Source organism: Procambarus clarkii, chromosome 3 (genome assembly GCF_040958095.1).
Source record: "Procambarus clarkii isolate CNS0578487 chromosome 3, FALCON_Pclarkii_2.0, whole genome shotgun sequence".
NCBI lineage: Eukaryota > Metazoa > Arthropoda > Malacostraca > Decapoda > Cambaridae > Procambarus > Procambarus clarkii.
This window is the reverse complement of record NC_091152.1, coordinates 17,570,401-17,588,935: the sequence shown is the minus strand read 5'-3', so window position 1 is coordinate 17,588,935 and position 18,535 is coordinate 17,570,401. Positions and strand designations below refer to the sequence as shown.

Below are 18,535 nucleotides of genomic sequence, written 5' to 3'. Positions count from 1 at the left end.
ACACAGAGACAGAACGGAGAGACGACCCACTGTAGATTTAAGTAAGGGTACCGAGTGCTGTCTGGGGCCAGAGTTTGTTATTATTCTAATAGCAGCTTTGTGTTGAGTAATTAGAAGATGTAGATGATTTTGGGTAGTAGAGCCCCAAGCCCAAATACCATAATTGAGATAAGGATAGATGAGGGAGTAATAGAGCGTTACTCCGGTTACGTTAGATCGTTGTGTTAAGGATAAAACTGTAACTTGATTAGGTAAACGAATTTTGGGGTTCAGTCCCTGAGCCCTTTATGTTCTTCTGTAACTTTTTCCACAATCTCCCACAGGATGAGTATGGGGTGCATAATAAGTCAACTAAACTAATAAAAATCTATCAACTTCAGAATTCGTGCAGTGCAAAGTGAGCGCGCTGTGTTTGCATTTTAGATTTAGATTTAGATTTAGAATTTTTATTCGGGTAAGGGTACATACATTGCGTTACAAACATGATGTTGGATTTAAAGATAGAGGCAGTACATACAATACTTAAAGCCACTAGTACACATAGCGCCTCGGGCAAGGTGAGGGGGAAAAACCTTAGACTAAAACTTAATAATAATTGAGCTTAAAGTATAAATCGAGTTAAAAAAGGAGGGGAACAAGGCAGAGAATAGCAATTATACACACGGGAGACATCTCTCGTCACGCAGGGTGCAGTCGCGCCTCCACAGGTCTCCAGTATCAGCTCTTGATACTGGTAATGGCTCAAAAGGGCCACCACTTACGGGCTATTCATGCCCGTGCCACCTTTTGGGTGGCTTAATCTTCATCAATTAATCAATCGAATAGCGGACAGTACAATTTCCACAGTCAAGAATGTAGTACTCGGTGTAGGCAGTTCTAATCTACGCCAAGACGCTACAGCTTCGACACAGAGCAGACAGCAGACTACGACTTCATCCAGCTACAACACTCTCCCACATAGAGCTCCGCGACTCCGGCCTCACTCAGCTCTCAGCTCTGCTCTAAGCTCTGTCTCAACGTCTACGACACTGTTGTATCCAGGACTACTAAATAAATAGGAAAACCAACTAAACACTGTATCTAATCTACTCAGCAACGTAACATAATCGTACGTTAAGGATTATATGTGTAGAATAGTAATCCACACATTGTTGGAGTTAAGGAAACACTATTTGCCAAATATATATATACTGTTCTTAAGAGAGTCCCTATTTTGCACCCGCAGGATAACACGAATTTTAGGGTTTGGCAAATGTTAATCTTCTTGTTTGGTGAGCTGTTCACTGGAGACAGTTAAGCAAGTCCCAGCTGTATTTGGGACAGGATGAACAACCCAGCGGGTTTTCTTCCTATTGGGGAGTGTTGTACATGCTGCTATGGCGGTGTGTTCACTCACAGGATGAGTGGCGCTGCCCAATACTGTCGCTATGGCGGTGTGTCCACTCACAGGATGAGTGGCGCTGCCCAATACTGTCACTATGGCGGTGTGTCCACTCACAGGATGGGTGTCGCTGCCCAATACTGTCACTATGGCGGTGTGTCCACTCACAGGATGAGTGGCGCTGCCCAATACTGTCACTATGGCGGTGTGTCCACTCACAGGATGGGTGTCGCTGCCCAATACTGTCACTATGGCGGTGTGTCCACTCACAGGATGAGTGGCGCTGCCCAATACTGTCACTATGGCGGTGTGTCCACTCACAGGATGAGTGGCGCTGCCCAATACTGTCACTATGGCGGTGTGTCCACTCACAGGATGGGTGACGCTGCCCAATACTGTCACTATGGCGGTGTGTCCACTCACAGGATGAGTGGCGCTGCCCAATACTGTCACTATGGCGGTGTGTCCACTCACAGGATGAGTGGCGCTGCCCAATACTGTCACTATGGCGGTGTGTCCACTCACAGGATGAGTGGCGCTGCCCAATACTGTCGCTATGGCGGTGTGTCCACTCACAGGATGAGTGGCGCTGCCCAATACTGTCACTATGGCGGTGTGTCCACTCACAGGATGAGTGACGCTGCCCAATACTGTCACTATGGCGGTGTGTCCACTCACAGGATGAGTGGCGCTGACCAATACTGTCACTATGGCGGTGTGTCCACTCACAGGATGAGTGGCGCTGACCAATACTGTCACTATGGCGGTGTGTCCACTCACAAGATGAGTGGCGCTGCCCAATACTGTCACTATGGCGGTGTGTCCACTCACAGGATGAGTGGCGCTGCCCAATACTGTCACTATGGCGGTGTGTCCACTCACAGGATGAGTGGCGCTGACCAATACTGTCACTATGGCGGTGTGTCCACTCACAGGATGAGTGGCGCTGCCCAATACTGTCACTATGGCGGTGTGTCCACTCACAGGATGAGTGGCGCTGCCCAATACTGTCACTATGGCGGTGTGTCCACTCACAGGATGAGTGGCGCTGACCAATACTGTCACTATGGCGGTGTGTCCACTCACAGGATGAGTGGCGCTGCCCAATACTGTCACTATGGCGGTGTGTCCACTCACAGGATGAGTGGCGCTGACCAATACTGTCACTATGGCGGTGTGTCCACTCACAGGATGAGTGGCGCTGACCAATACTGTCACTATGGCGGTGTGTCCACTCACAGGATGAGTGGCGCTGCCCAATACTGTCACTATGGCGGTGTGTCCACTCACAAGATGAGTGGCGCTGCCCAATACTGTCACTATGGCGGTGTGTCCACTCACAGGATGAGTGGCGCTGCCCAATACTGTCACTATGGCGGTGTGTCCACTCACAGGATGAGTGGCGCTGCCCAATACTGTCACTATGGCGGTGTGTCCACTCACAGGATGAGTGACGCTGCCCAATACTGTCACTATGGCGGTGTGTCCACTCACAAGATGAGTGGCGCTGCCCAATACTGTCACTATGGCGGTGTGTCCACTCACAAGATGAGTGGCGCTGCCCAATACTGTCACTATGGCGGTGTGTCCACTCACAAGATGAGTGGCGCTGCCCAATACTGTCACTATGGCGGTGTGTCCACTCACAGGATGAGTGGCGCTGCCCAATACTGTCACTATGGCGGTGTGTCCACTCACAGGATGAGTGGCGCTGCCCAATACTGTCACTATGGCGGTGTGTCCACTCACAGGATGAGTGGCGCTGCCCAATACTGTCACTATGGCGGTGTGTCCACTCACAAGATGAGTGGCGCTGCCCAATACTGTCACTATGGCGGTGTGTCCACTCACAGGATGAGTGGCGCTGCCCAATACTGTCACTATGGCGGTGTGTCCACTCACAAGATGAGTGGCGCTGCCCAATACTGTCACTATGGCGGTGTGTCCACTCACAGGATGAGTGGCGCTGACCAATACTGTCACTATGGCGGTGTGTCCACTCACAGGATGAGTGGCGCTGCCCAATACTGTCACTATGGCGGTGTGTCCACTCACAGGATGAGTGGCGCTGCCCAATACTGTCACTATGACGGTGTGTCCACTCACAAGATGAGTGGCGCTGCCCAGTACTGTCACTATGGCGGTGTGTCCACTCACAGGATGAGTGGCGCTGCCCAGTACTGTCACTATGGCGGTGTGTCCACTCACAAGATGAGTGGCGCTGCCCAATACTGTCACTATGGCGGTGTGTCCACTCACAGGATGAGTGGCGCTGCCCAATACTGTCACTATGGCGGTGTGTCCACTCACAGGATGAGTGGCGCTGCCCAATACTGTCACTATGGCGGTGTGTCCACTCACAGGATGAGTGACGCTGCCCAATACTGTCACTATGGCGGTGTGTCCACTCACAAGATGAGTGGCGCTGCCCAAAAACCTCGCCCTTTTGGGGTAAAATTTAAAGTTCAAATTCATGTTCAGAAATGACTTTTGAATCGCCCACAAGATGGGTATGGGTGCATAATAAATGAACTAAACACACTAACTAACTAATCGTTTATTGCCAGAGTCTACCTTCAAACAGCCAGGAACCAAAGAAAACGGGCGAGAAGGGATGGGAAGCCCGCCAGCCGACGTCATGGCTGGAGTCGGCCAGCCCAGTGACGTCACCAGGAATGACCACACCACACCAACCTGGAAGCAGATACTAAAGGGAGAGCGTAAAAGCAGGAAGAACTTTTTGTTCCAGGTAGCAAATCTTAAACAACAACAGCAGGAAGACATGGGAGACATCTCCCGTCACGCAGGGTGCAGTCGCGCCTCCACAGATCTCCAGTATCATCTTTTGATACTGGTAATGGCTCAAAAGGGCCACCACTTACGGGCTATCCATGCCCGTGCCACCTCTTGGGTGGCTTAATCTTCATCAGTCAATCAATCGGGAAGAAGATCAACCACAAGAAGCTAGAGGAGCCAGACAGATCGACTGTGACATGGGCAGCATATCAGGACGCTGTATAGCAATCTACACAGGTGTTGACAGACCTGGCTCAACACTGCTACAGCTCAGTAGGGCTCCTCACTGAGCTACCGCGGGTACAAGGCGAAATATTAAATAGAGAGGAAACAACAATAATAGGGGTCATTAACTTAAAAACTAATAATTAACAACTCATTAGACCCTGCCACCACCTGCCTGATCTATCATACCTGAATGTGTCTATCAGCGATCCCCCAGGAAGGCCAGGGATCAGTAATCATGGGACTCCCGGCCAATAGGAACTTCGGTAATAAATCTTGAGAATTAGTTTGTTTAATTTACTTTGCTTATTTAGGTCCAAGGGCAACTTTAATATCCAGTAAATGGAGGAGAACAGGACGATTTCCAAATACCACACACCCATATATATATATATATATATATATATATATATATATATATATATATATATATATATATATATATATATATATATATATATATATATATATATATATATATATATATATAGAAACTGTTCCACATTAACAACAAAAGGGACAGAGATAACTAAACAATAAAAACCATTTAAAACTTTATTTAATTTAACACATATTGAAATCAAATGAGCATATACCCTACTCTATTATCTCTAAGAGGCAAAGTGGATATCTACCGAGAACATGAATACTCAAGTGCACAATACCTTAAAACCACACTGAGGCCAAGATGTCGATGGCTGCCCTTAGCCCCTTTTGATGCTGGACCGAGTTCCCACCCCCACACACTCCCAGAACACACTACTAAAATATTGTTTATCTCCAGCTTACCGGTGGAAGGATTGCTCCTCCCACAATCTAATACAGCCCCCCAGGGCTCCACCCATTATTTTTGGCTACGGCCAACCATTTAAAACTATAGGCCTGAGGTCTGGCTCTCCAGGGCCAATAAGGACTTGGCACTTATCTACCGGCAATCACCTTCCATTATCTGTGGTGGAAGGATACATGAAATTTTCGAAGATTGTGTCAGCTCTCCCCAGCTATTTGAAGGGGACAAGGCGCCTCTATAGTGGACCACCCGAGCCTGGGACACATCGGAGCAATGTTTACAAAAACCGATAAATTATGTTCAAACCTGTCTCCTCTAAGATAACAGGTAGGGACATTTGACTCGCCTGGTATGGGGAGGGGGGGGGGAACGGTGAGAGGGGAAGAGAGGGAATTGAGAGGTGGATGGAGAGGGAATTGAGAGGGAATGGAGTGGGGGAGCATAGGCACCGAGAGGACCAAGCTAGCAAGACCGCCCTCAGGTCAACCTCTTGGCCTTTGACAAATGGGCGAGGGGGGGGGGGGGGAGGGAAGGAGGGAATCAGCCGTTACAAACTCCCCAGACACCAAACAGAACGCCTTGAAGGAAACCAACATTGTCTATGCCTTCACATGCCCACTTGGGGACGTAAGCCCCAAAGATCTCAGTATATAGGCAAGACAACAACAACGTCTCTTTCCAGGCGATTAACAATGCACAAACAACAGGGCTCCATCAAGGAACATATAATCTCGTCTCACAACCAGACCATCACCAGAGAAGTCTTAACATGCAACACAGAAATCATCGATAGATACAGCGATAGCAGGAGACTCGACATCAGCGAGGCACTACACACCAAAAGGTCAACACCAGCAATCAACAGCCAATTAACACATAACTATATTTTACCCACTTCAAGACCCCGAACCAACATAGAAGCAGCAAGAGAAATATAGATCAATAGGCCGTTTGTAGTTACTTTCATTCTTATGTTTTCATATCCAATTTATACCCATTGATTCGTATTCTTTCACCTCACCCAACAAAATTGTGTCGTATCACCTCACCCTAAACGAATATAAGCATGATATATGATAAGTATTTGTATTTACCTCCTTAAAATTTTCTTAGATTAAGGACCTGCCCGAAACGCTGCGCGTGCTAGTGGCTTTACAAGACTGTAATTACCATAATTGTATCCTCACATTCCTTATGTACATTCTTGTATATGCATAAATAAATAAATAAATAAATAAATAAATAAATAAGTGTAAACCTGTGTTTGAAAATGTAAGAAGCCCTTGCAAAATGCTTTTAGGCGTCAGACCACAAATAAAAAATGAGAAAATGAACTTTGGAGAGTTAATATTTCAATTACTCCCGAAATTGAAGAAAAACGTGAGAAATATTGAGGAGTTGGAGCTGGGTAATTGCGTTTTCTTTATTTATTTATTTAGAAGTATGACTGCTTAAAATTTCTGGGAAATTTATTAGGTATTAAATAAATAAATAAATAAATAAATGTTTATTTAGGTAAGGTACATACATACAAGAGATTTTACAAAGAGTGATGGATTTATAGGTAGGGCTAGTACATACAATGCCTAAAGCCACTATTACGCAAAGCGTTTCGGGCAGGAAAAACACTAAGACTAAAACTTAATACTAATTGAGATTAAAGTATAAAATGTGTTGAGAATAAATAAGAACAAAAATTGAAAAGGGGGGGGGGGAACATGGCAGAAAAAAAGCAAAAATACAATTTGGTCAACAAACAGCATTGTTTTTCTTTCTAAGATCAGATATTATGTACCCCGCCCTGCCCTGGTGACTCTCTATTACTCCCTCATCTATCCATATCTCAACTATGGTATTTGTGCTTGGGGCTCTACTACCCAAAATCATTTACGTCCTCTAATTACTCAACACAAAGCTGCTATTAGGACAATATCCAATTCTGGCCCCAGACATCACTCGGTACCCCTACTCAAATCTCTGAATATGTTAGATATTAAGTCACTGCACATTCTCTCATGTGTACTCTATATATTTAAAACTCTGAACTGTAATGCCAATCCTGACCTTAAGAGCTTCTTAGAAGGTTGTAACAGAACCCATGAGCACCACACCAGAAACAAATACCTATTTGATATTCCTAGAGTACGACTTAATCAAACTAGAAATGCTCTACAAATCAAGGGACCCAGAATGTGGAATGACCTTCCCAACCATGTCAAAGACTGTACCTCTCTCATCCAGTTTAAGATGAAAACTAAGTACTACCTAATTAACTCCATGTAATTACCTACCTTTACCCCTAAATAGTAAGTCTTACTATTTGTAAACAATGCTGTTTGCTGACCAACTTGTATATTGGCTATTTTCTACCATGTTCCCCCCTTTTTCATCTTTTATTTTTTCTTTCAACTCAATTTATACTTTAATCTCAATTACTACTAAGTTTCAGTCTCAGCGTTTTTCCCCCTCACCTTGCCTGAAACGCTATGCCTACTAGTGGCTTTAGGTATTGTATGTACTAACTCTATCTATAAATCCAACATTATGTTTGTAACTCATCCTTTATGTATGTACTTTTACCTGAATAAACATTTGATTTTATTTGAATCAAGTTGTCAAGGCAATCAGAGATACCAATGTGCTTTAATATACCTACTAATCTCTCTCATCTCATTTTTTCCTTGTAATGTACCTGTTATCATTTTATAAATTCTGCTAGAATTTACCTACTTAAAATTATCTGTTAGATTAAGGACCTGCCGGAAACGCTATGCGTGCTAGTGGCTTTACAAGAATGTAAAACATCAAGTCTCTGTATAAATAAATAAATAAATAAATAAATATATATATATATATATATATATATATATATAAATAAATAAAAATAATTAGATAGATAGATAGATAGATAGATAGATAGATAAATAGATAAATAGATAGATCATGAGTCACTCAGTTCTGAAGGTCGTAGAAAGTGGAGAGATTAGTCGATTTACAAAATATTACGATGTAAATCTTCGTGTCTTGCTGTCAACATGAATTATGATGGAAGACGCCTTGAGCAGCTCCTTCCTCCTCTCTTCATGTGAATATCTAATGACCAAAATATGGCCAGGTGGTCCGGGGCGGCCATATATGAAGGCGTGGACTAGCTAGCTCTCTCTCTCTCTCTCACGTAATTGTGTCAGGACGTGCCGCCTGACACCAGCACCTGGTGACACGTGAGGAGGTTAGAGAGTAGTTATGTATGACGGGTCGAGGCGAGGGAGGAGGGCCCCTAGGGGGCCAGCCATGGTCGAGGAAGGCGGTGTTATCAGCGCTCCGGGGGCCATATGGCCGCCCTGAGTCATCGCTGATAACACCATAGAAAACCTACCCGCAACTCGCATCATAGAAAACGTTTTTATTATTCCATCTATTTAAAAAAAAAATAGAATGCTCTGCGTGTAGTTATGCCGCTAATAATAAAGGCTGGTATATTGGCGTATGAGCGGCGAGGGCAGCGAGGAGAGATAGACGTGTTATATAGGGCAGAGAGTGCCAGAGGAAACACATAGCGGAAGTCCGGGGCAGTGGAAATCCAACATGGCGTCAGACTTTGGAGACCAACTCCCCGATGAGGAAAAGGTTGAGTTATTTCGTGGTTTTTTGAGTTTAGAATTGCGTTTCAAGTGTCAATTATAACACATGAAGGAGTTAGACTTCGGCTCCCCCTGAAATTTTGGCCACGAGGGCCTGGGATATGGGCCAATAGACACTGTGGGCGTATCCTGCCCGGGACGGATGCAGGGCCGGCTTGTCAAAAATAACACCTCACGGCCTCTAATGTTGGCGGAGCCCCGGAGTAGGCGGCCAGGGGGGCTGAGGCGGGCGGCCAGGGCGCCCAGGCGTGAGGTGAAGGTGGTGGGCGAGGCCTGGGAGCCGGCACCAGGCTGATATAAGGTGTGGTGGGTGTTTGTTTACATTCTGATGAAGTGGCACCTGCCAGCCCTCTTGGGGCCCGCCACCTGTACCACCTGCACCCACTAGGGCCCGCCACCTGTACCACCTGCACCCACTAGGGCCCGCCACCTGTACCACCTGCACCCACTAGGTCCCGCCACCTGTACCACCTGCACCCACTAGGTCCCGCCACCTGTACCACCTGCACCCACTAGGTCCCGCCACCTGTACCACCTGCACCCACTAGGTCCCGCCACCTGTACCACCTGCACCACCTGCACCCACTAGGTCCCGCCACCTGTACCCGTCTGCACCACCTGCACCCACTAGGTCCCGCCACCTGTACCACCTGCACCCACTAGGTCCCGCCACCTGTACCACCTGCACCCACTAGGTCCCGCCACCTGTACCACCTGCACCCACTAGGTCCCGCCACCTGTACCACCTGCACCCACTAGGGCCCGCCACCTGTACCACCTGCACCCACTAGGTCCCGCCACCTGTACCACCTGCACCCACTAGGTCCCACCACCTGTACCACCTGCACCCACTAGGGCCCGCCACCTGTACCACCTGCACCCACTAGGTCCCGCCACCTGTACCACCTGCACCCACTAGGTCCCGCCACCTGTACCACCTGCACCCACTAGGGCCCGCCACCTGCACCCACTAGGTCCCGCCACCTGTACCACCTGCACCACCTGCACCCACTAGGTCCCGCCACCTGTACCCGTCTGCACCACCTGCACCCACTAGGTCCCGCCACCTGTACCCGTCTGCACCACCTGCACCCACTAGGTCCCGCCACCTGTACCCGTCTGCACCACCTGCACCCACTAGGTCCCGCCACCTGTACCCATCAGGGCATGCCTCCTACAGGCTCCCACCTGTACCCATCAGGAGTTGCTATGTTCACCTGCCGAATGGCGCCCCCCCCCCCTATCTGCACCCACCTACCTGTACCCACTGGGGGCCACTACCTGCACCCATCTACAAGTTTCCACATGTATCTAACTACAAGCTATTACCTGTTCCCACTAAGAATCACCACCTGTGACGTATGACATTTTGTAACAACGTACTGAGAGTTTAGGTATCCACTGCTAACCTCACTTGTTACAACCATCTACCACTCCGTTTGCTAAAGAGAGCTTTCTAAAGTTTTTTGGCAGCTTTGTTTTCATATCTTGAGTGAGTGACCTCACATTCTTGAAGTTGTAGGTTTTGGGAACGCCTCTTGTCAATTTTGTCAATTCTTGTTTCTATTTTGTGTGTAGTAATCAAAAGTAGTAATCAGCCTCTTTTTCTTATATCTTCTAACTTTGGCATATTTAACATCTCTAGCTTCTCCTCATAGCTCTTCTTTTTCAGTTCTGGAAGCCATTTAGCTGTGTCTTTGAACCTTTAACCAGTATGTTGATGTTGTGCTTAAGATAAGGGCACCATACAATCGCTGCATATTCCAATTTTGGTCTTGCAAAGGTCATGAACACTTTCTTAAATATTTTGCCCTCTATGTAAAAGCAGTTCTGAAGTTGTAAAGCACAGCATAAGGTCCTTGGACAGTGTTTTTTTATATAGTCCTCGGGGGAAAGTTTTCTGTCTAGAGCCACCCCGTGAGGGGCCACGAAAGCCTGGTGGATAGCGCGCAGGACTTGTAATTCTGTGGCTCGGGTTCGATTCCCGCACGAGGCAGAAACAAATGGGCAAAGTTTCTTTCACCCTGAATGCCCCTGTTACCTAGCAGTAAATAGGTACTCGGGAGTTAGTCAGCTGTCACGGGCTGCTTCCTGGGGGTGGAGGCCTAGTCGAGGACCGGGCCGCGGGGACACTAAAAAGCCCCGAAATCATCTCAAGATAATCTCAAGATAACCCCTAGATCACTTTCCTTATCAGAGTTCTTTAACCTTCGTGCTGCATGACTTTTATTGTGACACTGGTGGTGCGCGGAAAATAAAGTGTTCCCTCCCCCCATGTTTTTTTTTTTTTTTTTTAATAATAAAATCCCTTTCCTGAACATGTACATGTAAAAACAATTATTGAAAACTACTGATATCATCGAAACAACGATAACATTGTGTGATGTTATTGTGACTCGTTCGCTCATGCAGGAAGCAAGAGTGCAATATTGTCACAATATTACATGTTCAGTATTCAATTTATTTACAATATGTACTCTCTCTCACACACTACTTGCACAGTCAAACACCGTATTACACATTCAGTACTTCGGAAGTGAGTGATGATCAAAGCAGTAGTCCGTGATACACAAAGCAACTTTGCACTCGATGTTCTAAGTACCCACAGATTTTTGCTTCCTATTTCTTCGTTCTGTGTGCTTACAAACAACACACTCGAGTGCACCTTTGGCTTTAGTTCCTGTAGGTGGTATGCAGTCAGGCCTGTAAATTGTAAGTAAGTCTTTAGCAGCCAGTCTTATCTTGAGGTTATCTTGAGATGATTTCGGGGCTTTTTAGTGTCCCCGCGGCCCGGTCCTCGACCAGACCTCCACCCCCAGGAAGCAGCCCGTGACAGCTGACTAACTCCCAGGTACCTATTTACTGCTAGGTAACAGGGGCATTCAGGGTGAAAGAAACTTTGCCCATTTGTTTCTGCCTCGTGCGGGAATCGAACCCGCGTCACAGAATTACGAGTCCTGCGCGCTATCCACCAGGCTACGAGGCCCCCTTTCTGTTGGGAGCTACATATGGTCTTGTTGGTGCATGAACAACTGTCCAAACACCGTCTTCCTGGCCGTACTTGATGAGTAATTGCGACAAGAGAGCATGACTAAAAACAGGAATTAATAGTTTCTTGCCTGATTTCTCCAAAAACATGTTGAAACAGTTCAGCACTTCCACACGGTGAAAGAATAATTTCTTTGTCGACTTTACACTTTTGCGGACACACTCAACAGCACCAACCATCATGTGACGTTTATCTACCAATCTCATATTTATATTGTACTCAATGACACAATCTGGCTTATACAATTTTCTGTCTTTTCCAAACCTCATTTTACCACTGTCAAGCATTTCACCAGCGTGAATAGTTGTCGACATATTCACTTCACGTTTGTTTTTCCAACACTGATAAAATCATGTCACATTTTCTAAGTTCACAATCGCCCACACCAATATTAGTACAGGGGTACCTCAGCTCACGAATTTAATCTATTCCCAGAGATGACTCGTAAACCGAAATGAATTTTCCCATAAGAAATAATGGAAAATGAATTATTCGTTCCAGACTCCCCAAAAAATTAACTTCAAAGTAAATTTTATACCTAATTCACCCAAATCTTCAGTACAAAAGTATGTACAAGTTATTACTTACCCTTGCTGATGACTTCTGTTGGCGTATGGAAGACGGTGAGGAGAGGGGGAGGAGGAGAGGTGTTACTGTTTGGAGGGGGAGTCCCCTTCCATTATAACATCAGGCAGTGAGGACTTCTCTGGGGTACACTCTCTGGCACGTTTTACCTGCATACCACTAGGACCTGCTTGTGGCTCACTGCTTGATTTTCTCCTTTTTTTCTTGACTGTTTTTCCCATCTTTGTAACACTTGTCTGTAGTGAAGCATCACATTGTCAATGTAAGATCAATGCAACAGCTTGCTAAAGCTTTATCTGGGTGATTCTTTTCAGCAAAACTTTGCAGTTCTTCCCATACTGCACACATTTTTCTTAACACTATCTGTAACTTTGGACCGGACTCTCGTCCATTATTTTTTTTCCCCGAGTCCTAACTTTGGACCGGACTTGTGTTCACTGCAAAAAATATTTGTATAAAATTCATTTTTTATCCAATCGACCTCGGGATAGTATCAAAATAAGCGCCTTTAGAATGTGCACAATTTGATACCAAAATGAAAGATGTAACATGAAACTTGATGTCCGAACACTTATATGATTATAAATAGATTTTTGGTCAAAATTTTAAAATATTTGTTAAAATTCTATTTATTGTGCTATTATGTTGGGACTAGTTTTAAAATGCACGCCTTTATGTTGTGAACAATTTGATACCAAAATGAAAGATGGAACACAAAAATTTATGTCAGAACACTGGAAAGATATAAATAATTTTGTGATGATGAGCGTCCAGAATTAAAATATTTTTTAAAATTCCAGTTATTGCTCTATTATTATGGGATTAGTTTTAAAATATGCGCCTTTTTATTGTGAACAATTTGATACCAAAATGAAAGACGTAACACGAAAATTGATGTCATCAAACTGAACGAGTATACACATTAGGTTGCAGTGTACAAATTGGTGCTCGTTCACGGGTAACTTTAGGCTTTTCTGCGGGGAGGCACTCCAGGCTTTTGTACATTATATTCATACATATCTGTAGGGATTTTAATTGTGAACACAGTGATACCAAAACGAGCAACTTAGCACGAGAATTAAGGTGAGAAAAATGGAACGAGTATGCACATTTTACTGATTTTGTGCGCTCACGGGTAACTTGCCGACTTTAGGCTTTGCTGTTGGGAGTCACGCCAGGCTTTTGGACATTATATTTATACACACCTGTAGGGAATTTAATTGCGAACACAATGATACCAAAACGAGCGACGTAGCACGAGAATTAAGATGAGAAAGCTGAAACGAGTATACACATTTAGGTGTCACCGCACGCTTGCCCGCACGCTCACCTGCACGTCGGGTGCATGACCCCTAAGTTGACCGCGCGCCTGCCCGGTGAGCGATAGTGTTAATTAATAAGGAAGAGACATCCTCTACTGCCTCCTCCTCCTCCCCTGAAAATTTGTTGTACTGCCTAGCTATTTCAACAACACGTGTACCATTTTCATGTTTACGAATGATCTCTTGTTTTTCTTCTATGGTCATTCTCACATGTATTTTCTTGGCTTGAACCTTACCATTGGCTTTCTTGGGATCCATGGCGAGTTATATATATAACAAATTTTATGTTCAAATAGCCAAAAATCCGAAAAAACTGTAAATCTTTGCAAAGAATTCAGGCGCGATAGTCACTAGGGGGGAAACACTAATAAACTGAGGCGCGATAGTCATTAGGGGGGAAACACTAATAAACTGAGGCGCGATCGCCGTGCCACTACGAGCTAGGTCGGCCTATACACGTATCAACAAACTCGTTTCCTGAGGCAAAGTTCGTAACCCGATTCAAATTTTCCGAAGAAATTGGGCTCTTAACCCTGAAAAGTTTGTAAAGAGGGGCATTCAGAACCCGAGGTGTCACTGTATTAAAAACTGTCATTTCTTTCCTGCGTGTCTTTACAGTGCCACACACTCCTGTGTTAGGTTCAAGCAGGCCCTTTGTTAGCAAGGGGCTCGTATAATAACTGTCACTGTACAGAATGTGCCCCTTGTTCAGCAGTGGTTCCATGAGTGTCTTCACCACTGCCAGAAAACCCGTGAGGATCTTGAGCGGATATGTCTATGTCTGTACCGGAATATAATATATCGATCACCATTCCGGTTTCACAGTTGCACAGTACAAGGAATTTGAGGCCAAAATGGTGCTGTTTTGATGGAATGTACTGTTTGAAGATTAGACATTCCTTGAAAAGAGTTTGTCAAAGTTTTGTCAACAAGGTGTGGATGAATTGCTCATCAAAATAAGACCTAAAATATTCACTATGTCATATCGTCACCTGTATACGGGAAAGTGGGTGCAACACCAACATCAATGTCATTAAATTGAAGTTTGTGTGGTACAAAATTATCACAGTCCACCTACACAAATTCCCCCGTGCTCCTTGTAGTGGCAGCACCAGCACGGCCACCATACCCACGGGCGTGGCACCCGTACAGGGCAAGCATTTCATACCACTAGGCATATCACTAGGCCCTGGTTGTGGCTCACTGCTTGCTTGTATTGCTAAGAATCTGCCTATAGACTTGTTTTCCCTATGTTTTAACACTTGTCTGTAGTGAGACATCACATGTCACTAAAAAGGATAATTCAATGGCCGGCTACAGCTTTATCTGGGCGAGTCTTATCAGTAAAACTTTGCAGTTCTTCCCATACTGCACACATTTTCTTAACGAGGAAGTGACATCCTCTACTGCCTCCACCTCTCCTGAAGAAATTTCCTCAGCTGTCTCTTGTTGCTTCTCCTTCTCCCGGCTAGGAGTTCTTAGGTGGTCAGTTCATCACTGTGTTCCTCCTCCAACTCCTCCACATCTTGTTGCTGCTGCTTGTGAAGGGCTAGGAGTTCTTAGGTGGTCAGTTCATCACTGTTTTCCTCCTCCAACTCCTCCACATCTTGTTGCTGCTGCTTGTGAAGGGCTAGGAGTTCTTAGGTGGTCAGTTCATCACTGTGTTCCTCCTCCAACTCCTCCACATCTTGTTGCTGCTGCTTGTGAAGGGCTAGGAGTTCTTTGGTGGTCAGTTCATCACTGTGTTCCTCCTCCAACTCCTCCACATCTTGTTGCTGCTGCTTGTGAAGGGCTAGGAGTTCTTAGGTGGTCAGTTCATCACTGTGTTCCTCCTCCAACTCCTCCACATCTTGTTGCTGCTGCTTGTGAAGGGCTAGGAGTTCTTAGGTGGTCAGTTCATCACTGTTTTCCTCCTCCAACTCCTCCACATCTTGTTGCTGCTGCTTGTGAAGGGCTAGGAGTTCTTAGGTGGTCAGTTCATCACTGTTTTCCTCCTCCAACTCCTCCACATCTTGTTGCTGCTGCTTGTGAAGGGCTAGGAGTTCTTAGGTGGTCTATTCATCGCTGTGTTCCTCCACCAACTCCTCCACATCTTGTTGCTGCTGCTTGTGAAGGGCTAGGAGTTCTTAGGTGGTCTATTCATCGCTGTGTTCCTCCACCAACTCCTCCACATCTTGTTGCTGCTGCTTGTGAAGGGCTAGGAGTTCTTCGGTGGTCTATTCATCGCTGTGTTCCTCCACCAACTCCTCAGTCAACGGGGCATAGGGGGAACTTTGCACTCAACGCACCAGGTGCAGATGCATCTTCGCTTGCGTTCCCTACGTTGTGTGTTCTTGCAGACAACGCAGGCACGTTTACCCTTGTCCCATGTATCTGTGCCTGGCATATAACCAAGCTTGTGTACTGCAAGGTGTCCTTTACCCCCGAGTCTGTCAAAATGTCAGAAACTGCATATGCAGGTAAAATGCCGGAGTCGATGAGGCTGTGAGCATATTTGTTTTTCTGCAACGAGATGGTCCATGAATTCCTGATCAAAATACAGTGGTACCTCGGTTTTAAGAGTTTAATCCGTTCCGGGAGACAGCTCGTATTCCGAAAACTCGTAATCCGAAGCTAATTTCCCCATTCAAAATAACGGGAAATGAATTAATCCGTTCCTGACTACCCCAAAAACCTCACTTCAAACTAAATTTTATACCTAATTCATCTAAATAAACCTACAAAACTATGTTCATGTTATTACTTACCCTTACTAATGAATGCTGTAGGCGTGTGGAAGATAGTGAGGAGGGGGGAGGAGGAGAGGTGTGGTGGATATGGATGACACTATGACACTATGGATACCACTTCTTTTTCTAAATTTTTCAAACCATCCCCTGCTTGCCCTAAAGTCTATCATATCTGCACTCGTTCCAAGGGTTTTCTTTACAAGGTCTTCGTGCAATACCCTGGCTTTCTCACAAATGATGGCCTCTGAAACACTATCACCTGCTAACTCCTAGTTGTGTATCTAAATTAATAACTACTTTTTACTTCAAGTATTTGTGGTCTTTGTTTCGTGATCGTTCTTATGCCTTTTGCCACTTTAGCACTCATAATCTCATTTTTCTTGCTAAGTATAGTGCATATCGTTGACGTGGCTTTGTTGTACTACCTACAAAGTTCAACTACACGTGTACCATTTTCATGCTTCCGAATGATCTCTTGTTTTTCCCTCTATTGTCATCCTCGCATGCGCTTTCTTGCCTTGATCCTTACCACTGGCTTTCTTGGGACCCATGGTGAAATATATAATAACAACTTTTATGGTCATATGACCAAAAATCCAACAAAACACTGAAAATCGGGTGAAGAATTGACTTGGGATAGTCACTGGGCGCCAGGCACTGGTAAACTGAGGGATGGAGGGGCGACGATCGCCGTACCACCACGCACTAGTTTGGCCTGTACGCGTATCAACAAACTTGGATTCCGAGGTAACCCTCGCCCTTCCGAGGCACATTTTCCGAGGGAATCCTGCTCGTATTCCGAAAAACTCGTATACAGGGGACACTCGTATTCCGAGGTACCACTGTTTGCCATAAAATAATCTATAACTAGTGTAGGACTAGATGGTTCCTCACCACACATCCAGCACAACCCATGTGCCTGACCCAGACAAGTATCAACAAGGAGTCATACTCTGGAGCAAACCGTCAGACACCGGGTCAAATTTTACAACATTTCTGTCATACACCAAAAAATTCACACTCTGGGGCACTTGTAGACTTTAGTTTCACTTTATTATTTGCATATTTATTTTGGCTTAAAACTGGATCTGGCTAAAACTTCAGCCACCGACATAGAGTATAGGGTACTATATTACGATTAACTTTTCATTAGATATTGTATCTGCAGACTTGTGATGCTATTTTATACATAAACTCATAGTTTTCCAAACCATTACTAAATGTGTGTTTTATTCCAGTTAAAAACAGAACATTCCATAGCTTAAGCCTAGGATTGGTGATCATATCTTAGGTGACAGTTGGAGCCGGTCGGCCGAGCGGACAGCACGCGGGACTTGTGATCCTGTGGTCCTGGGTTCGATCCCAGGCGCCGGCGAGAAACATTGGGCAGTTTCTTTCACCCTATGCCCCTGTTACCTAGCAGTAAATAGGTACCTGGGTGTTAGTCAGCTGTCACGGGTTGCTTCCTGGGGTGGAGGCCTGGTCGACGACCGGGCCGCGGGGACACTTAAAACCCCGAAATCATCTCAAGATAATCTCAAGTTGTGTGTTTTGTGGAGGACAAAATCTGTGTTGGAGTTGAAATGTCAGATTACATTGTTGTAGAATCAGTTAGAGTTGGTGTATCCCCCCCTAGTATTTTTATTTAGTTAATTATTTTTATGTAATATGAAAATTTGAGCTTGACATATAAGCTTATGGTTTTGAAATAAAGAAGGGGGTGGAAAATGGTTAAGAAGTCTGGAAGCTGTGAATCCTGTGAAATCTTGTACAGTGTTGCTCATCTTGTATATTATTTCCAGGTGCGGATTGCCTCAGAATTTCGTCTTACACTCTCCACCTGGCGAATTCAATGAAGTCTTCAATGGTATGTAAGCCATAACTATACGTAATGTGGAATACAACAATAATGCAGTGGTATGAAGTTAGGAAAAAGGTTACTAATTAATTACTTGTGAATATTAAAAATATAAATTTATAATCTTTATTCGTTACTGTACATGTACAAGTGTTTCTA

General features: G+C 45.1%; 1 protein-coding gene across 1 annotated transcript in view; it reads left to right on the top strand.

Moving 5' to 3' along the window:
* Window positions 1–8,676: 8,676 nt before the first annotated feature.
* cpa (F-actin-capping protein subunit alpha) overlaps window positions 8,677–18,535 on the top strand; it is a 32,746-nt gene continuing 22,887 nt past the window's right edge. The window contains 2 exon segments of the mRNA XM_045746659.2: window positions 8,677–8,819; window positions 18,321–18,385. Of these exon segments, the coding sequence (XP_045602615.2) occupies window positions 8,809–8,819; window positions 18,321–18,385 (76 nt within the window). The 5' untranslated portion in view covers window positions 8,677–8,808.